General features: G+C 44.3%; 1 protein-coding gene across 3 annotated transcripts; it reads right to left on the bottom strand.

Moving 5' to 3' along the window:
• Nucleotides 1-1,915: 1,915 nt before the first annotated feature.
• atn1 (atrophin 1) lies at nt 1,916-17,957 on the bottom strand. Of its 3 annotated transcripts, none has more exons than XM_016670484.1 (10): nt 17,473-17,957; nt 14,100-14,219; nt 13,641-13,742; nt 13,177-13,296; nt 10,232-13,029; nt 9,177-9,387; nt 7,534-9,037; nt 4,703-4,870; nt 4,409-4,589; nt 1,916-2,026 (listed from the first exon to the last, which is right to left on the bottom strand). In XM_016670484.1, the coding sequence occupies exons 2-10, from the start codon at nt 14,124-14,126 to the stop codon at nt 1,993-1,995; spliced, it is 5,145 nt and encodes a 1,714-aa protein (XP_016525970.1). In that variant the 5' UTR covers nt 14,127-14,219; nt 17,473-17,957; the 3' UTR covers nt 1,916-1,992. The 3 variants fall into 3 exon arrangements, with proteins under 3 accessions (XP_016525970.1, XP_016525971.1, XP_007550222.1); XM_016670485.1 differs by having other exon boundaries at nt 13,177-13,293; XM_007550160.2 differs by having other exon boundaries at nt 4,727-4,870; nt 17,473-17,956.
• Between the last annotated feature and the right edge of the window lie 996 nt (nt 17,958-18,953).

Here is an 18,953-nt window from a genome sequence, read left to right as displayed (position 1 = left end):
CAGACTTTTTAACGCCGCAGGAACTTTGTTTTTATAGTAACGACTCTGCTGGCTTTTAATCTTTCCATTCTTCTTTACAAAACACTTCAGTCAGATCAGATTGTGAGCATCTGTGAACATCAGCTTTTAAGCATTGCTAAAGATTCTTAATTTGATTTAGACTTGGACTTTGACTAGACCAATTAAGATATGATTTCAGCCATTTTGCTCTAGTTCTGGCTGTATGTTTAGGTTTGTTTTCCTACAGAAAGTATCAATTTCTTCCAGCTGCTCGGAGCTCTTCTTGTTCAACTTTTGACTCTGGATCAGAGCTTTATACACACGCAAAAGCAGAGGATGATTAAATGGATGCAGGTCCGGGTCCAATCTGAAAAATGGAGCTGTAGGTACAGAAAAGAAGAAGCTGACTCAACAAGATTAAACAGAAAATAAACAACTGTGACAGTGATGATTGCCTTGCATCTGGACCAGCGTTTGTGTTTAAAAACATTCGACGTCTTTGACTTTCACCTCCTCCTCCACAATGGAGGGAAAAAAAAAATACGACTGATGATGTGCTAAGAATAAAACCCCAGATGTGATTTCACCAGAGGGGGTAAAAATGAGATCTGTCCTGCAGGAAGGCGCTTTACATTATGTTGACACACTTTTTCAAGGTGACTTTAAATGACACAAACCCCACAGAAAATACGAGACGCCCAGCAGCAGCAGCAGCAGGAGCAGCGTGAAGGAATGGAGCTGCAGATTCTGAGACGTATCAATAAATGTGATCTGTGGGGCGGCAGCGAAGGCCGCAGAACTGCAGGGAGGAGGTTCCTCTGTCGGTCTCACACACACACACACACACACACACACACACACACACACACACACACACACACACACGCACACACACACATATAACCCTGAGCCTTCAGCAGCATCAGTAAATCACTCCTTTCAGCTCCTCCCTTGTTTCTCCTTCTCCCCAAATTTCCCTCTTTTCTCCGTTTTTCTTTCTTTTTTCTTTTTTTTACAGCGCAGTCAGGAATGCTGGCTCTACAGGGTGGCTGCTGCTGCTGCTGCTGCTCACTGGAGCGACTCACCTCCCATGTCTCACACTCATCCCATGTGTCTCTTATTAGCTACACTCACCCGAGAGAGGGAGGGATGGAGGGACGGAGGGAGAGGCTGGTGCAGAGGGGGAGGAGTGGGAGGAATTTGATATGCTTTGTGCACGAATGACTTGTATAAAACAAAAGACGGGGCAAAAACTCCGAAACACACACCAAGACTCGGGAAACTATAGCAAAAAAAGAGATTATAATTTATTCCCAGATTTTTTGTTTCTTTTGCCCTCATTTGCATCTTGTTTCACAAGGTAAATCGAAAATAAAAAATAAAAACCGACCGCCATACCATGAAAATGTAAAAAAATAATACAAATAATATGTGTTGTATATATAATTATATCATTATCAACAAACGGACGACATTAATCATAATAACAATACTATCATCATGAACAGAAACACTAAAATTGCTGGTCTCATGCATATCGAACGCCCCTCGGATACAAAAGAGGGGAGGATTTACTAAAAAGAGAACCAAAAGCTCCACCGGTTCAGAAGAAGCGCCTAGCTACATGCAACGACAGAAAAGAGACTCATGTACACATTCCTTCTGGCATCAAGTATTTTACAACATACTGTACTTCACAATCCTTCTCCCCTCCCGACTAATATACTGTACAGAGCACGATACAAAACAAGGTTAATACAGGGAAACGTTGGGACTCTGGTGCAGTTTGCAGGGACGATGTGCAACATTTTCACACCTTCTTCTTTTGTTAATCCTTCGAAACGTTCCCGTCCAGGTTCAGTTTGATGAGTTCCCTCTTTGTTTTCAGTGCTTTTCTTTTTGTTGTTTTTCTCGATTCAGTCTGTTCTTGCACAGATTCACGTGTTTTGTTTCGACTTCTTGCCCGAGCCGCTCTGCATCGTGTCCCCTCCCTCACAGGGTCTTGTCACTCTCTTTCTTCAGGTGACTGAAAGGTTAAGAAAAACATAAGAAGAAGAAGAAGAAGAAGAAGAGGAAGAAGTTTACTTTAATGGAAAGATCAGTATCATTACATGTGGTTCACTGATGCATCTTTATAGATTGTGAGTAAAGGTTTTGATAGCATCCTCCACACACATGGTAAGCATTTCTAAGAAGCCTTAAAACAAATTCATCCGCAGCATGATCTCACACGGAAAAAGTAGAAAAATCCAACCTTTCGTTTGAGTGCTTTTATTTGTTTTTTAAAGAAGACGCCGTGGTTAACTCTTGGCAGCCCTAAAGGTGCATTTCCACTGAAAGATACTTTTCAAGATCCCCTGCAGAAACCAGAACCAAATCAGCGTCGCAGAGCAGAAACTGAAAGGTGAAGCTTTGTGTTGACCTTTGGTTTCGGCCCACTTTCTGTTCTGCAATTGTGTTTACAAACAAATTACTTAAACCGATTGCAGCTTTTTGGCCGATCACAGATCTTTAAAATGCCTGCCGATTCCGGTTTTAGCCAATACCATTTTTTTTGTCTGAAATGTTGCTAAATAAAGCAAGAAAGTCGCCGAGTTGGTAAAAGTGGGATGACGACATGACCTGGTGGGTCGGTCTGTCAGCCAAACCTCGATCACAGCAGAGCAGAAGAAGACAGAGGCTGATTTTTAGACATTTGCTGAGGTAGAGAAGATCTGCCGATCTCCCAAAATGAAGGACATCTGATCCGATTTCCCCTAATTTAAACCCAGCCTCAGTTTTTACAGTTTGCTTTCAAATACATTGATCAAATCTGTCAACCTTAGTGGAAATTTTCAATTCAAGGAAGCAGAGAGAAACACTCGAATCAAAAGATTAGCTTTATTTACTAGAGAAAGTCAGACTATTCCAACCTTCTTCTGAGTTAAAAGTGATTTTAATTCAGTTTCAGTGTTTAAATACAATGACATAAATTGCGTTTTTTACTGCAGGTTGTAATCTCTCCTCCTTTTCTCTCATGCACAGAGTAAAGATCAACAAACGTAAATTCTCAATATTTCCACACGGCTTGGAGAGGCTTTTAAACACAAGAACCATGAAATAATCTCAGATTACATCAGTTGTGATCGAGTTTTCCTTTATTTTTAATGGCACTCTAGACTCTGTTGCTTTTGTGCAACATAATCTAAACACAAGAAATGGTCAGGTAGATAAAGATATTCCAGAATATTCTACTATTATTCCAGAACCCCCCCCCCAAAAAAATGTGGGGTAGATTTTAATTTTTCCCTCCAAACTAAGATACGCCTAAATAAAATTCAATGCAACAGATTTCCTTCAGAGGTTTACTTAAATCCAGTAAAAATCGGTTCTGTGAAAGTTTCAGAAAATTAGTGACAGAAAACTATGGAGTTAAATTGGGGCCATAAAGTTTGTTATAAAGAAAAACATAAATAAAAGAAACTGAAATACTTTTTTGAAACCAAAAAGTCTGGAAAGTAGTTTTGAACATTTTTTCAGTTTCAACTTTTTCAAGTTTTATTTGATTTTTTCTTTTTTTGACATAATTTATGGCCCTAGTTTAGCTCCATAGAAAACCTAAGAAGAAACATTTTATGATTAAAGCAAACTTAGGCTGAAAAACAACATCTCAAACTGGAAAAAGGCTTTACAGTTAAATTACAGGCTGCATTAATTAAGCAGCCAAAATTTTACAAAAAAAACTAATTATTTTTTTTTTATAGAACATATTTAGTTTTGGGTAAATATGTTCCATCCAAAACTCTTCAATTGGTAAAGGTTTAGCTTTAATTTGTCAAATTCTGTAATTAAGCAACTTTTTTAATCCAACTGTTAATGAGTTAATAAAAAAAATACTCAAAATACTTAAAAGTTTACTCCAATACTGAGTTGATGCTAAGTGAAGCAGAAACGGTTGAGGTTTTGATGTTAGAAGTTATTTTTTTTACAATTTAATAATGTATGTCAGACATGAGTTAAAACAACAGAAACAAACATAAATAACTACACGAATAAACCAAAACCAAAGTAAAACAACAATGAAAATAATGCAACAAAACCAAAAACGAATGTCAACATAGCGTGTCCAAAAGGAAGATGCTTATTTAATAAAACAAAACAAAAACTATAAATTACCAGCTGATTTTAACTGCAGATTGTCAAGGTTTCACTAAAGGAATGCTAAGTCATTACATTTTAGGCAACAAAATGATTATTTTCTTATTTAAAAAGTGAATTTAAGTTGTTTCTTTGCATCTTTTTAATGTAATGTATAAAAAAGGCTTAAGTGGTTAATTGAAAAACCTGAAAAACGATTTTTCCTTCCAATTGAAAGAATAATCGATTACAGCTCAGACAGAACGGACGGACGGACGGACGGCTTTAGCACCTGTAATACTCGTCCTGTGTGAGGGAGTGGTGGTGATGGTGGTGGATCCACTGCTGTTCCAGGGCCAGTCTCTGGATCTGCAGCTCCGCGCTCTGGGCCTGCTGCATGGCCTGGAGCTGATGGGCCGCTGACATGGGACCAGTGAGGGAGGAAGGCTGGGGCAAGTCACGGAAAGGAGCACCTGTCCCCACAGCAAAAAAAAGAGGGTCAGAGGTCACCGTCGAGAGAAAAGCGGCATGTCCGTAATCGTTGTTAGCACTGTGTTGTTTTTAGAGAAGAAAACTGAACGAGTACATGGACGAGGAGCCTTCTCCTCACCGAACAGCTGTTGGCGAAGCACCTCGCTGTCAGTGAGGGGGTGAGCCAGGATGGGCGTGCCGAGCGCTGCTCCTGGGTAGGGAAGGCGAGCCAAAGGAGACCCCGACGCCAACGGGTCCATCAGGGGGTGAACCCCGCCCGCCGCTGGATGCCAGTGATGTAATAGGAAATACAGGACACATTTAAAGTGAGTCAAAGCAGGATCTTCAGAAGACGCTTTACAGTCAGGAGCTTTTATTAGATCAGATCAAAAGAAAGCCAGGGAATAGTGTTGAATATGATTAGTAGAACAAATATTTAATCACACAACTTTTATGTGGTTTTATTCCAGAAAACAACACGTAGAAAACATTCAAACAAGCGAGAGGAGAATAAGGCCTGCTATGTAGAGAAACTGACACATTTTTATACGTTTTTTCATTCACACAAAAATTCTGTCTGATATAACTAAAAGTGGCTATTTATGAAAACTCTAAACAAAGTGGCCACTGGAGAAAACTCTGTTTTCATGTTTACGTGTGTAGACGTCATTACAATCTATGACATGATTCCCAATTGACATTGTCTGAATGTTTTAATAACTACATTCTAATACACTATCTAAAGTACTTCAACCCAAATACCTGGCTTTATAAATTAATCCAAACTCCTAACAGGAAGTCATGGTTGTTTTGAAACATTCTGATTGGCCGGCAGGTTTTAGCTTCGCGTTACACTTCTGGGTTTGGTGCGTTTAAAGTGGCGGACCTGTGCGGGTTCATGTGGATGAAAACTTTTCTGAAACTGATCCTGTGTGTCCGGTATTATTTTTTAAAACGACATGGAGTACGCTCTGACTAAAAGAAACAACTTTCAAACGGATTCAACCATCTAAAGAAAGAAAGATAATTTCAGAAAAACACTAACCACATCAAATTACACTGTAGTTAGTGTACAGCAATCTGGTTAAATAAAGATTAATGTTTGAAACTACGTTTTCTTAAGATATCATCCTTTAGTTGATTATCCGATTTATAAGGTTTTATCCTTTTAATGCTTTGTCAAACGTTTCGTTTTTTGGCCCTAAATACTATTTTAAATTGTATTTTTTAAAAAACCAACCTAAAAAATAAGAACAGATCACATCTTAATGAGAGGCTGCTGCGTGCTAAAAGATAAGCATGAATTACTGACATGTCAGAGCTGAATGACTTGATAATTTAAAGACACAACGAGACTCAAACTACCTAAGAAAAAGATAAACATTAAACCACCTAAAGGAAAGTAAAAGAAATACTAACTGAGATTAAAGATTACAAGAAAGTCTGGCACCTTGGAAGGAAAATGTAAATAAAAGAGAAAATTACTTTTTCACATATTTGTAAATGTTGAAAAAATTCTGGCCCTGGTTTTCTTTCATCAATTTATTTGCACTACAGCAGGGAAAATAAGAATTTGATACACTAACAAAGTTTCCCAAAGAATAAAGAGGTCTGTAAATTTCATCAAACTGTGAGACAGAATAGAATAAAAATATCATTTACAGTCCCACAGTGGGGCATTTCAAGTTTAACGGCAGCAAGTCAAAGGTATGTACAGAGATAACATATATACAAGCAAGAATAAGAGACTGTAAATAATACTGTACAGTTATTAAAATACTTTTAAACCAGTGGTCTTAAGCTGCATTCCTCGAGGGTTGGAGTCCTGCAACTTTTACATGTGTCCCTTGCCCTACACTCGTGCATTACAAGGTGAAACTGCCTCACTAGCACACAGTCATACTCTACAGAGCTCTGCTAATGAGCTCATATTGAAGCTGTGCTGAAGCAGAAAGACATTGCGGGACTCTGGGTGTTGAGGAGGACTGGAGTTTGACACCACTGTTTTTAACCAAATCATCTATTAAACTCTCATTTTATGCTGTAAGAAAACTAAAATATCATGCATTGTTTGTTTCTTATGTGAAAGTAGCAAATGTAATGAACAATACTGTTTTTCAAACCAAAGGACCAGAAAACTACTAGAACCATCAGAAATTATATTTTTTCTAAGATAACAGTGAGATTAAAAAAAAATATATTTTTTGGAAGTTGTCTGTTTTTTCAACTGAATTAGGACTATTTTGCACCGTAGAATCCAAAAATGACATAGATTTTTCTCAATCAGGTTAGGTTTTTATAAAAATTTTATTTTTGTGACATTATCAGTTCATTTCTGTTTATATTTCTCATCCAAAAAAGGTCTTAGGAGAAAAAAGAACGTTTCCTAACAGAGTATTAATGAGATGTTACAAACTTGGATTTCTGTAAATTGTACAATAAACACTATTAAGGACTATTAACGACATGTAAAATGAACATTACGTCTCCATTGTGTAAAATTCTCCATCTCTTTTCTGTCCTGATGGACTCTCTCCTCCTGCTCATCACTCATTGATCCCAGACTCTCAGCAAACCGATCCATATGTGAGAACAAGTTGTGCATTTTGATGCTCATGTTGCTCCATAGTTCAGAAAATTGACCAGATTGAGCAAAACCAATGTGATTTTTTTTTTTACCCTAAAACAGTTGAAAAGCCCCAGACAGTTTTTTGGCTGCTGACCAGTGTAATCAATCATTTACAATCATTGTAAGTAAGAACGAAGTTTGACTCTTTGCGTTTGGACTTTTGTTGCATTTTGAGATCTGGAAACAGCATGATCTGTTAATTACTAACTAAGCAGCTGTTTTGAAGTAACATTGTGTGTCTAACTTGGCTCATATTGACAGATCTGTGGTGTGTGGTGTGAGCTGACTCTGACAGCAATGGTAATAGCAGTTGGTACCTGTGTCTTGCTGGTGCAGGTGAAGATGTGAGTGGATGTGTGAATGCTGGTGATGATGAGGCGTCACATTCAACATCTGAAGACGCCCCAGGTTCTCTCCTCCACCTCCTCCCCCTGTTCCGCCTCCATTCCCCCCTCCTGCTCCTCCGCCTCCCCCACTCCCTCCCCTTTCTCGCTCCCTCTCTCTTTCTCGCTCTCTGTCCCCAAAGGCCGGCAAAGCTGCTCTGTCCCGCTCCCTCTCCCGTTCCCTCGCTCCGCTCCTGTCACGCTCGTACGAGGCAGGGGAGCGCGTGGGAGTCGGATAAGTCTCGGGCGGAGCAGCTGGGGCAGGAGGCGGAGGCACATGAGAGGACAGGGAGTTAGGGAAAGAAGAGTGGGGCACTGGGTGATGAAGTGAGGAAGAGTTGGAGGTCGGTGGAGCAGGTTGAGGAGGAGCGGCTGGAGGTGCGGAAGGTGGTGCCGGGGCTGAGGGGGCGGCCAGTGGGGCAGATGAAGGGTGAGAGGGGAGGGAAGGTGGAAGGAGGGATGAAGGAGGAGGATTAGACAGTGACTGTGGAGCAGGAGGTTGTGGAGGTCGGGTTACTTGTGCCAGGGTTGGGTTTTGAAGGTGTGGAGGTCCAGGTGGAGCTGGAGGAGGAGGAGTGCCATAGAGTGATACCTCATTAGCTGCTGCACCTCCTGCAAGCAGCAGGGAGTGAGCATGTGCATGGGCGTTGCTGTGGGCATGCGCATGCGAATGAGCAAGCGCAATAGCTGCAGGGTCGGGTATGGATCCCGCAGGATAAACCCGCTCATCACTCTTAAACTCAAATCCAGGCTTTAGCCGATCTCGATGAGCTGCCATTGCGTGAGGGAAACCCATGCCTCCCAAACCTGCACCGCCAATTCCTCCTGGTACGGGGCCCCCGGCCACCCCAGGGTGCCCAGGCACACCTGGACCACCTTCAAGGCTGCCACCGTACAAAAAGCCTAAGATGGCTGCTGCCGTTGCTGCATCAGTGGGAAGGTGGTGTGGGTGACTCAAAGCATGGTTTTGTAGTTGAGGGAGGAAGAATGAGGGGTGGACATGGGGGTGACCATGGTGAACTTGAGGGTGGTGTGCCTGAGCACGACTCGCTGCCCCAAGAGGAGACATGGCATGTGGGCGAGCGTATTCGCTCAGGGTCCTCAGGGCTGGTGTGTCAGGTCCTAAATATGGACCTCCTAACCCAATCCCCAGGGCCCCCTGAGGCCCACCAACCACTGCCGATGCCCCACCCATGGTGGGTAAGAGAAGGGAGTGGGGAATAGCGTGGGACAGAGAGGGGTGGAGATGATGTGTCGGTGGAAGATGAGCATGCGGATGTGAGGGGTGGTGCTGGGGGTGAGCGGGAGGGTGGGCGACTACGTTGGCGGAGGAAGAGGCAGAGGAAGAGGAAGGGTCAAGAATGATGGAGGACGAGGGGGGGAAGAAGAGCGAGGAACCCTGGCGTCCCCCTCCAGCAGCACTGACATCCTTCTGGTTCTGGAAGATAAAACAGACGGACAGTAAATCATGTGTATGTGACCTAAGTTCCTCCCCTCCCTTCAACAGATCAATTTAATCTACATCGAATCCATAAAATCTGACACTGGACATAATTATCACACTGAAATGTGCACACCTGTAGATGCCGATCCAGTTCTCTCTCACGCTCTCTTTCCCGTTCCCTTTCTTTCTCTCTCAGGTCTCTGGCCCTCTGCTCAACTTCCCTGCGAGCTCTTTCAATCATCTCGTTCCTCTTTTTCCACAGTTTGGAGCCGTCCAATGGGACAAAGAGGACATCGCTGCGGGCACAGGAGTTCCTGCTGCCTCTATCAAGGACCTTGTGAAACCTAGAATCATTGGACATAGTGTTTACAACTATTAGGAGTTAGTCGGATGTTAAGAACTAAAAGCACTTTGCAAATACGCCTCTTGAACTTTTTCACATAACCACAAACTTCGGTGTACTTTATTGGGATTTTATGTGTGTATATGCGTAAAGCAGAGTTAGGCCCAGGAAGTGTGGTGAGATTGTTAAGCTGTTGAGAGAAAGTCAGAGGAGCAGTTTGTCACAAGGAGACACAAGTCCAAAATCTAAACGATAATATCAGTTAAAAGTATTGAAAAGTGACTCAGTCTGTTTTGAAAAAAAAAAGAAAGGGAAGCATCTTCATGGGCAAAAAGATAATAGAAACACACACCAAAGGACTAATTCCAGGAAAAGGTATTAACTCTGGCAGGGCGGAATATATTAGCATGTCCTCAGATTTTTTTTTCTAAAATACTCTAAAGATAATTTTCCGTCCATTACAAAATTATACTGTATTTTATGTTGGTACATCACATAAAATCCAAAAAAATACATACAAGTATGTGCGTATAGTCCAGAGGTGCTCAAGTCCAGTCCTCGAGTGATACCATCCTGCAACTTTTAGATGCATTCTTATTCCACCAGACTGGGATCAAATGGCTGAATTCCTTCATCAGCACTCATTCAGCTCTGAACAGGCCTGGTAACGAGCCATTCATTTGATTCAGGTGTGTTGGAGAAGAGATGCATCGGAAAGTTGCAGGATGGTAGCGCTTGAGGACTGGACTTGAGCACCCATGGCCTAGTGTGATAAAATGCTAAATGTGAAAAATCTCAGAGGTATTAATACTTTTGCAAGGCTCTTTATTCCAGTTTGATTTTACCGTGCTGATTGGCTGGCATGAATAGGAATATCCACGTGTTTTGGTTCAGGTGAGGGACTTCTTAACACCGGGGGAGGGCTTTCGGTTTCTTCCCGGTCCTCTGGTGGTTCTTCCTTGATGACGGCTGTTGGAGGTAGACCTGAGTCTGAGTGTCCCTCCACACCAGGAAGTGATGAGGTCAAGGCAGGTGTTGAGACGTTGGTGTTGTTGTTGGTGGAGTTACTAAGAGGTGGTGGGGCCTTCGAGACATTCTGAGGTGAGGGTGCCTGTGAGTTTGTGTTGCTGCTACTGCTGACTGCGCTACTGTTGCCACTGCTGTTTGCCATGGTGCTGCCATTGCTTCCATTGGAGTGATATGTGCCACTGAACTGAGGATGATTGTTCAAAGTGCCATGGAAAGACGAAGGGCGGCATCCAGGTGAACAGCTGGATGACACACCTGGAACGGGAAGTTGTGAGGTGGGTGCAGAGGAAGAACCAGAGGGAAAGGATGAGAAGGCTCCCATCTGATTGGTAGATGGGCTAGGTAAGGGAGATAGAGGTGTTGGAGGAGTTTGAGCAGAGGACTGATAGTGTGGAGGACGTGTACTAGGTCCCATAGTTGATTGAGGTGCCTGGGAATGGGAGCTTTGAGGGGGGTGTACAGGTGGCTGAGGAGGCGGATGTGGGTATTGTCCATGATGGCTGGAAGAGGAGGAAGGAGAGAGTGCAGGAGGCTGATTAGGGCCTCCACGGCTTTGGTAGAGAGCAGACTCTCGCAGGTTTGAATCCCTCTCTCTGTCTTTGGGCCCAGGCTGGTAGTGGGGGTGAGGTGGGTGGGCGTGTTGCGTTCCTCCTGTCCCTGGGTACTCTCGTCCCAGGTTTGGAGTCACTCCAGGGGAGCTTAGGTACTCTCGATTTGTGCCAGCAGAAGGAGGTGCCCCAGCTGGAAAGTCTTTTCCTCCACTTGGAGGATAGTCTCTGTGAAAGTGATCTGCTCCAGTTGAAGGCATTTGTGTCTGGTCCATGGGTGGGGGGAAATCCCTGTTGGATGAATTTGGGGGATGAGAATGGGGATGCTGGGGAAGAGAGGAATGAGAAGGGTGACTGAGGTTGTTTTGGGGTGACGCAGGTGGGTCACGGTTTAGCATGGGGGCGACTGGTAGACCACTGGTTGAACTTGGGGGGTTTCCTGGTGGTATGGAGTTGTTATTAGGGTTGCTGTTGCTCACAACCTCTCTTGTCTGGCTCCCAAACTCACTCCATCTGTTGCCATCTTTGTCTCTTGGGTGCCCCCCTGTGGGTACAGTGGGGCCAAAGTCTCTATTCTGATTTTGATTTGGCAGATTAAACTCCCTTCCTCCTTCCCGTTCCCTTTCACGCTCCCTGTCCCTGAATGCTGAACCAAAGTCTCTTCGATCTGGACCTAAGTTGGGCCCATCTCTTCCTGAGCCTTGGTACTCCCTGTTCTGCCCTACGGGCATCCCCCCAAACTCCCGAGCTGGAATGCTGTTGGGGACACTCATTGCACCACAGCCATTATTACTACTCCCCCCTCCGTTACTGTTGCTGCTGTTGCCAACAGGAGCAGAAAACTCTCTGGTGAGCTCTCTCCCACCACACTCCCCTCTTACTCCCCTCTCTCTCTCTCCTGTGGGGCCCCTCTCCCTGTCCCCTCCCCCTCCAGCGTACCTGGGAAGGTACTCTCTGTGAGGGTGGGGGTGAGGATGGGGAAGGTAAGAGGGGTGGGATGAGGAGTGGCGAGAGGATGGCGGGTTGTAGACGGAGGGAAGTTGCTGCTGCTGCACGGGGGGCTGGTGCTGTGGGTGGTGGCTGCCAGGATAGCGGGAGTAGCCCCAGCTCCCCTGGCAACCAGTTGCTGCCCCGCCCTGCCAACTGGAGCTGTAGTGGTGAGGATGGCTAGAGGGCTGGGTCTGAGGCTGAGACTGGGACAGGGGCTGAGGGCCGCACTGTGGCAGCAAAGAAGGAGGCGTGGACTGAGCCTTGTCCATGAGTTTCTCTGTTTTTTCAGTTTTGTCTCTTTCTGTCTTAACCTCAGCCGGCAGGTTTTGTCCCCCAAGCTCCAACGGCTTCAGGGCAGGTGGAGGAGGAAGTGGAGGGGGTAACGAATGGGGAATGTTGGGGCTGTTATGTGAAAAATCTCCTCCAGAGATGGTTGTCTTGTTTATGCACTGTGTGCTGGCTTTGGAAGTCATTCTGTTGCTTTCAACACCTGCTGGTGAGCCATACTCAACTTTACACATCAATTTGGAGTCCAGGGAGAAATATGATTTCCTCCCACTATTGCTGTCATTCGATGAATCTCCTCCTCGAACAGAAGGAGTTAGACTAGAGGAAGAGCAGGGAGTAGAAGGGGGCTTCAGAGATGAAGAATCTTCAATTGTCTCTACGTCTCGTTTTTCCCCATCGCCACACGATTCTTCTCCTCTCCCCTCTCGTAACGTTCTCCTGTCCTCCCCGGTCACTTTCCCTGCACCAACCTCTTTACCTTTCTCACGTTCTCCTTGCTTTGGTGAATCGGGCCCATCAGAATCAGAGTCCAGGCTACCCAAAGGGGAAGCAGAAAGACTCGGAGATGAGGATCGATTGTCCTGGTCTATATCCCGCCCGCTGCTCAGGCTGCTACTGCTATTGGCCAGGCTCCCTACGGCCGAACTCCTACTGCCCTGGGATTGGCCATCTTCATTGTCACTCTCCCGAGATTGGCTTGCAGCTGAGGTTGGAGGTGGAACAGTGGAAGTTGTTGAGCTTTCAGTCAAGTGCGTTGATGTTGGAGGATTTGGGTTTGGTGCTGAATCCTAACAAAAAACAAAACAAAACAAAAAAAAAAACGAGTAGCTTTAGAGTGAGGTAGAGTCAAAAATAGATTTCTCTCAAAGACAGCAAGGTGCAAATTGCTTAATAACGGATCTTTATATAAAAAGCTGACGACATGTAACACAAACCTGAACTTTCTGTCTCTTTGGAGGTGATACAAGTTCCTCCCCCTCACTCTCTGATGAATCATGTCCTTGTGATCTGCAACTGAAGCGATTTCCAGCCAGTTCCTCACCACCACCTCTTTGCTAAAACAACACAAGAGTTTTAATTTTGTTGTACTGAATCCATAATAGGCTCATATCTGTTTTTAGAACAAAGCCTGCAGCTGCATGCGTTTAAACACGAAGCATCAAAGATTTCAACGTGCTGAGTTCTTAATACTGCAAGGGTATGTCTGTAGCAACCATACTGATGACTCACACACACACACACACACACACACACACACACACACACACACACACACACACCCCAAATTCAAAATAGGCTGTTTTTCTTTGTTTCATGACTTTTATCATTTGCATGCATGCATATTATTACAGTCAGGACAGTGAGAGGTAACAATGAGCACAAAGAGATGAGCTCTAACCGTCTGCCGGTCGGTGCGTTCAGGGCGAGTTGGGCTGGTGTGCGGGCGCCTGCCCCTTCTCTCCTCACTCGCCCCCCTCCTTCGCCCACTGCGCATGGGCATCTGCAAAGTCCACCAAAAGGGGAAAACATGGTGGGGTGGTGAAAAGTGTTAAATGTTTATGTGTTGGAGAAGAGAAAGAAGGAGAACAAGAGATAATTGAAAGAAAAACAAGAGAGTTATTTGAAACAAAAGAGTTGGGGCAGTAGTTTAGGGTAGCAGTAGTAAAGGGAAAAATGAAGAAAAGAAGAAAGGGCAGGAACAACAACAAAGAGAAGGGGAGAATGACTAACCTGACATTTTGAAAAATTATCAAATTTCTTACTAATTATGACATAATAAGACAAACATTGAGAAATTAAGCAGGTATGTACCCTATGACAATTCTACAAAAACAGAAAAGCTAAGCCTTGCGCATACCGATTCTTTGTGCGTTCTTGTTTTCATTATCTTTCCTTTATAACGTCCATTTCACAACAGAAGCCATTCCAGGAACAGAACTGGTTCCAGTTGTTTACCAATTGCAAGAGCTACAAAAACCTGCAAAGAAACAGAAGAGAAGAAAGCATGAGTCAACGTGAAGGGAATTCTGCTCAAGTACTCAATGTTTCTGTGAAAAAAATAAAAAACACGATGAAAGGACGCGGTGGTCATTGACGTCATTTTGCTATCTGTACTCGCAGGGGAGTTTGTGAACTGGAGACATTTTTAAAGACATGGAGACTATAAGAGCAGAAAAACAGCATTTAAATTCGCTGCATGCTCCACACTGTATCGGCACCACTGCTCTTCGCTGCACTCAAAACAATCTCCTCTCTGCTCTTAGGTTTCAGCACAGCAACGGAGAACTACAATCTCAAGAGGTTCATCCACTCCGACTGTCAGAATACACCGTTTGGTAGAGCTGCAACACTGGGATACTGGCATTTTGGAATGTAGTCTGTAGGAGACATACTGGGAATGAGAGCCACACCCCCCCTCCTTCTTCTTCCACCTTCCCCACAACAACCCACAGCTACTTGTGGTTAACCCACATGACCTGGTTATGGTCAGAAGAATCACAAGCTTATTTATTCAGCAACCCATTAGGGGAACGAACAATGTCAAGATTCTTTTTTCCATGTGGTTCTGCTCGACAGCAAACAGTAGGCAGTCATCGGGTTGGTCTAATCCATTCATTCATGTGCCACTATGATGAAAAAAATGGCTCATGAATATTAAATGAGGTTAAAAATAGTGTGTAGGGTTGTAAGAGAAAAGAAAGAACAGCTAGAGTAGAGCCAGAGTGTATGAACACTGTAGGTGAGTCATGTAGCAGCTTTACTACACACACATTAATTAAATAAAAAGCTCCTGCAGCAAGTGTGAAATCAGGAAAGTCACAATCACTGATATTAATGAATATACACTCACTGGTCTCTTCATTAGTCACAGCTGTTCAGTTGCTTACAAAATAAATAGCAACTTAGTCAATCACATGTCAGCAACTCCATGTATTTATGCATCCAGATGTGCTGAGGAGGATATGCTGAAGTTCAAAGCACCAGCAACAATATTTAAGAGATTCTGAACGTGGCATAGTTGTTTGTGTCAGGCGAGCTGGTCTGATTATTTCAGAAGCTGTTGATCAGTGGAACTGTCACGCATGACCGTGTTTCTGGTTTATGGAGAGTTGAGAGAGAAAATATCAAGTGAGCAGCAGTTATGTGGACAGAAACGCTTTGTTGAAGGCAGAACGGCTCATAGGGCCAGAAAGGCAACCGTAGCTCAAGTTACCACTAGTTACAACCAAGGAAAGTGAAATACAAAACACTTTGACCCTTAAAGCAGACTGACTACAACAGCAGAAGAGCATTCCCGTCAGCTAAAAACCTAAAAATAACACTAAAGTTGAACAGGACGACCAAGTCTCCACAGTATCTGCCATATTGATACCTTAGGGTCATAGATGACATGAAAGCATGAATCCCTTCAGTCTTGTTTCAATGGTTCAGGTTGGTTATAGTTCTTCTATCCCTATTGTTTCACTTATCTGAGACTGGGTTGGAGTCATGGATAAAGAAATGCAGACATCCTTCTCCCCCAATAACACTGTTGCTCATTCTGGGGGTCTCAAGGTGTTACTACACCAATGTAATCAACTAGCAGGTTCTGCTCTGGGCTGTCCTCTCAGTCGGATGTACCCAGTAAACCTCCAAAGGAAGGCATCTTGATCAGATGCCCAAATCCCCTCAAGTCACCCCTTTTGATGTGGAAGAGCAACTCCATACTGAACTCCCTCAAAGATGATGGTATTTCACCTACTACATCTAAGGCTCAGTCCAACCGTTGCATGGAGGAGTGGTGCGATGGTCTGGGGAAAATTAGTACCAACTAGTATCATTAAAATACCAAAGCCTACCTGAGTATCGCTGATGACCGTATCTGCCCATCTTATGACAGCTACTTCCAGTATGAAGGGCATCATGTCACAAAATCAGATCATCTCAAACTGTTTTCTTGACAATGACTAAATAAGCTTCTACAGTCACCAGATTTCAATGAAGAATAACTCTTTTAGGATAAAGTGGACATGAAGATTTGCAACACAGATGTAAAGCAGATAAATCTGCAGCAACTGCGTGATGTGATTACATCAACATGGACCAAAAACTTGGAGTAATGTTTCTGATACCTTGTTGAATCTACTCCACAATGAATTAAGGTATCTCTAAGGCAAAAGGGAGGTCCAGCCTGGTTATACCCAAGTGGTGGACCAACATATCCTATTGCTGAGTCTTGTCAACCTTTGGTGTAGGGGGATATGTTCTTGGCACACTTTGGGCCCCTTGATACCAATTAAAAATAGCTTAGACTTAAAAGCCTGCTGAACATGCCAATGAATTCTCTGTAACTATCACCAGATCTCAAAGAAATAGAGGACATTTGTCATGAGGCGTTCAACCAACAAATCTGCAGCCACTGAATGAACCATCCTCTCAAAATGGACCAAAATATGTGTTCCACGAATTATTCATGTTCACCTAATCATGTGCTAGCCAAGGCATAAGACATAGTCCCTTAATTTACCTGCAGATAAATTGATTAATAACGCAGCAGCAGCAGCATCCAGTAGGGGGTCTGAACAATGCCTCTCAGTTACAGGTGGCATCCTTGCTGGCCTGCCAGTGGTCCACCGGTCATCAAACACCAGCACTGTCACCACCAACTCGCAGCACATGCATCATCAACAAACTGGCCTCTTCTCTCTGCGTGTGTGATGCAAAGCAGCAGCATGCAGCGGCTCTGCTTACATCACCAACGATCGTGCACCGCAACGACTCTTTTCTTCCTGCAAAAATGTTACTGATACACATGCAGGGGGGGGAGGGGGGGGGACCGAGCATAGCTGCAGCCTATATGCTACCAACAGCGGAGCCCCTGCCAGAACAGCCAACTCCTCCACGGCGACGTGTTCAGCAGCACATACATGACTCCCCAGTCTGCACGGATGTCTGTTTTCAAAGCGATGCACATGTTAGAAAAAGGTGAATCGGAATGGCGATTTGCTTTGGCTCCCCTCAGACCCCATTTTTTTCCCCTCGCAGGAATGTGGATGCACCGCGTCGTGCAGCATTTATTCGCCAGGACGTAATTTTTTTTAGATGTAGCAACGCAGATTGATGATGATTGTGATGATGAGGATGATGATGATGATGATTAGCGCACAAAGAGTAGGTACAAAAAATGGCATGGTGAGAACAAACGTGGCTGACAAACAGAGGAGTGTAAGAATCCATTTTCTGCTTCTTACCTATAATATCCAGCGATGCGTTCTCCCACTTTGCCTTTCCCTTTCTCCCCTTGTGTGTGTGTGTGTGTGCGTGTGTGTTTTTTCCTCTCTCTCTCCTTTTTTTTTTTTTTTTTTGCTTTATGTTGCACGCCGACACGCACACCTCTGGGCCCAGGCGTCTGTCAGCAGAGCCTGGCGCTGGCTCATGTTGGAGCGGGATCCGATCATAACAATAACGCAGAAGAAATCTCCTGCTACTCCTTGCAGGGGGAAAAAAACCAGGGGTGCCAACTGCAGACTGTACAAATTGATGCCTCTTCCCCACCCCCTTTCGGTCCCCCCCTCTTTTTTTTTCTATTTTGCACCCCCCATCTCTCTCTCTCCCCCCTCTTTCTTCAAGACGACTTGCACTTTTTTGTACCCCCTCTCCAGTCTTACAGTCAAAATATTTAGAGAGAGCGAGAGAGAGAGAGAGAGGGATGCACGTCGGGTGAGGGAAAGGGAGAGTGGTGAGGGCGTGATTTGCATAAGGAGAGAAGGGGGGAGACATGAGGAGGAGGAGGAGGGAGGAAGAGAGGCGCAGAGAGAGGGCCAAAACTCTGAAGAGGGAGGGGATCAAGAGGGAGGGTCTCCTTAGACTAGTCCCTCCAGAGTCACCTTTACTACATGGAGAGCTTGAATAACTCGCCGCAGTAAACCTCAACGAGCAAAAACAACAACAAAACCATAAATGTCTGGTTTTAATAGATAAATGTGTGCGCTTTCGAGATTGTTCTACTGTGTCTTAACAAAGGAGCCTCGCACTCGTTTGGAAACAGTTGAATGTGTCTGTCTGGGAGAGGGTTGCAGCGGTGTGTCCAGTCAAGCGGCTCTGCAGACCTCCTCCTCCTCCCCGCTCCTGTCGTTCACTCCTTCTCCTCTCCCCTTCGCACAGCCCCCTGTCCCGTCTCCTATTGTGTGGTTACCGTGGCAACCCGTCCGGAGACTGTGCGTGGTGCGCCTGCGTGGCTCCAGACTTCCTTCATCATCATCATCATCATCATCGCCACCAGCACCAAGCAGCCCGAGGAGGAGCAGCGGCGGCGGCGGCAGCAACAAGCGGCTTCGGCTGGAGCAGCGCCCCTCTGCTGGCGCGCCCTCTGCTGGCGGCTTTCGGAACTGACACTAAATGGGACACATTTGGTTTGGAAATAGGATAAAAGTAGCAAAAATACTCTGGTTAGGTGTTACCAAAGTTAGTTAGAGATGCCCAAAAAGTGTACTCAAGTAAGAGTAACACCACTTTTTACTTTTACTTGAGTATATATTGTAGTAAACTTAAAATGAGACGAATCTAACTTACAACCTTTCAGTCAGGTATATTTAAGACATTATTTAATATTGATGAAAAAGTACAAGTTCCAACAAGCCATGTTTCCAGTTTTATAAGTTTTATAATCTGCCAGTAGAACTAGAACTTTTTCATCAATATTACGCAATTATTGCCTTATAACAAGCTCCTG

Source organism: Poecilia formosa, unplaced genomic scaffold (assembly GCF_000485575.1).
Source record: "Poecilia formosa unplaced genomic scaffold, Poecilia_formosa-5.1.2 Scaffold34, whole genome shotgun sequence".
Taxonomy (NCBI): domain Eukaryota; kingdom Metazoa; phylum Chordata; class Actinopteri; order Cyprinodontiformes; family Poeciliidae; genus Poecilia; species Poecilia formosa.
The sequence above is the reverse complement of the archived record's forward strand: the minus strand, read 5'-3'. Positions and strand labels throughout refer to the sequence as shown.

Bases quoted from the DNA above. Each gene is read 5' to 3' on its own strand.
- atn1 (XM_016670484.1), bottom strand. From the start codon at position 14,126: ATGAAAACAAGAACGCACAAAGAATCG. The intron at 13,030-13,176 runs GTTTGTGTTACA...GTTTTTTGTTAG, and splicing joins CAAAGAGACAGAAAGTTCAG to GATTCAGCACCAAACCCAAA. The intron at 4,590-4,702 runs GTACTCGTTCAG...CTGTGGGGACAG, and splicing joins GGAGAAGGCTCCTCGTCCAT to GTGCTCCTTTCCGTGACTTG.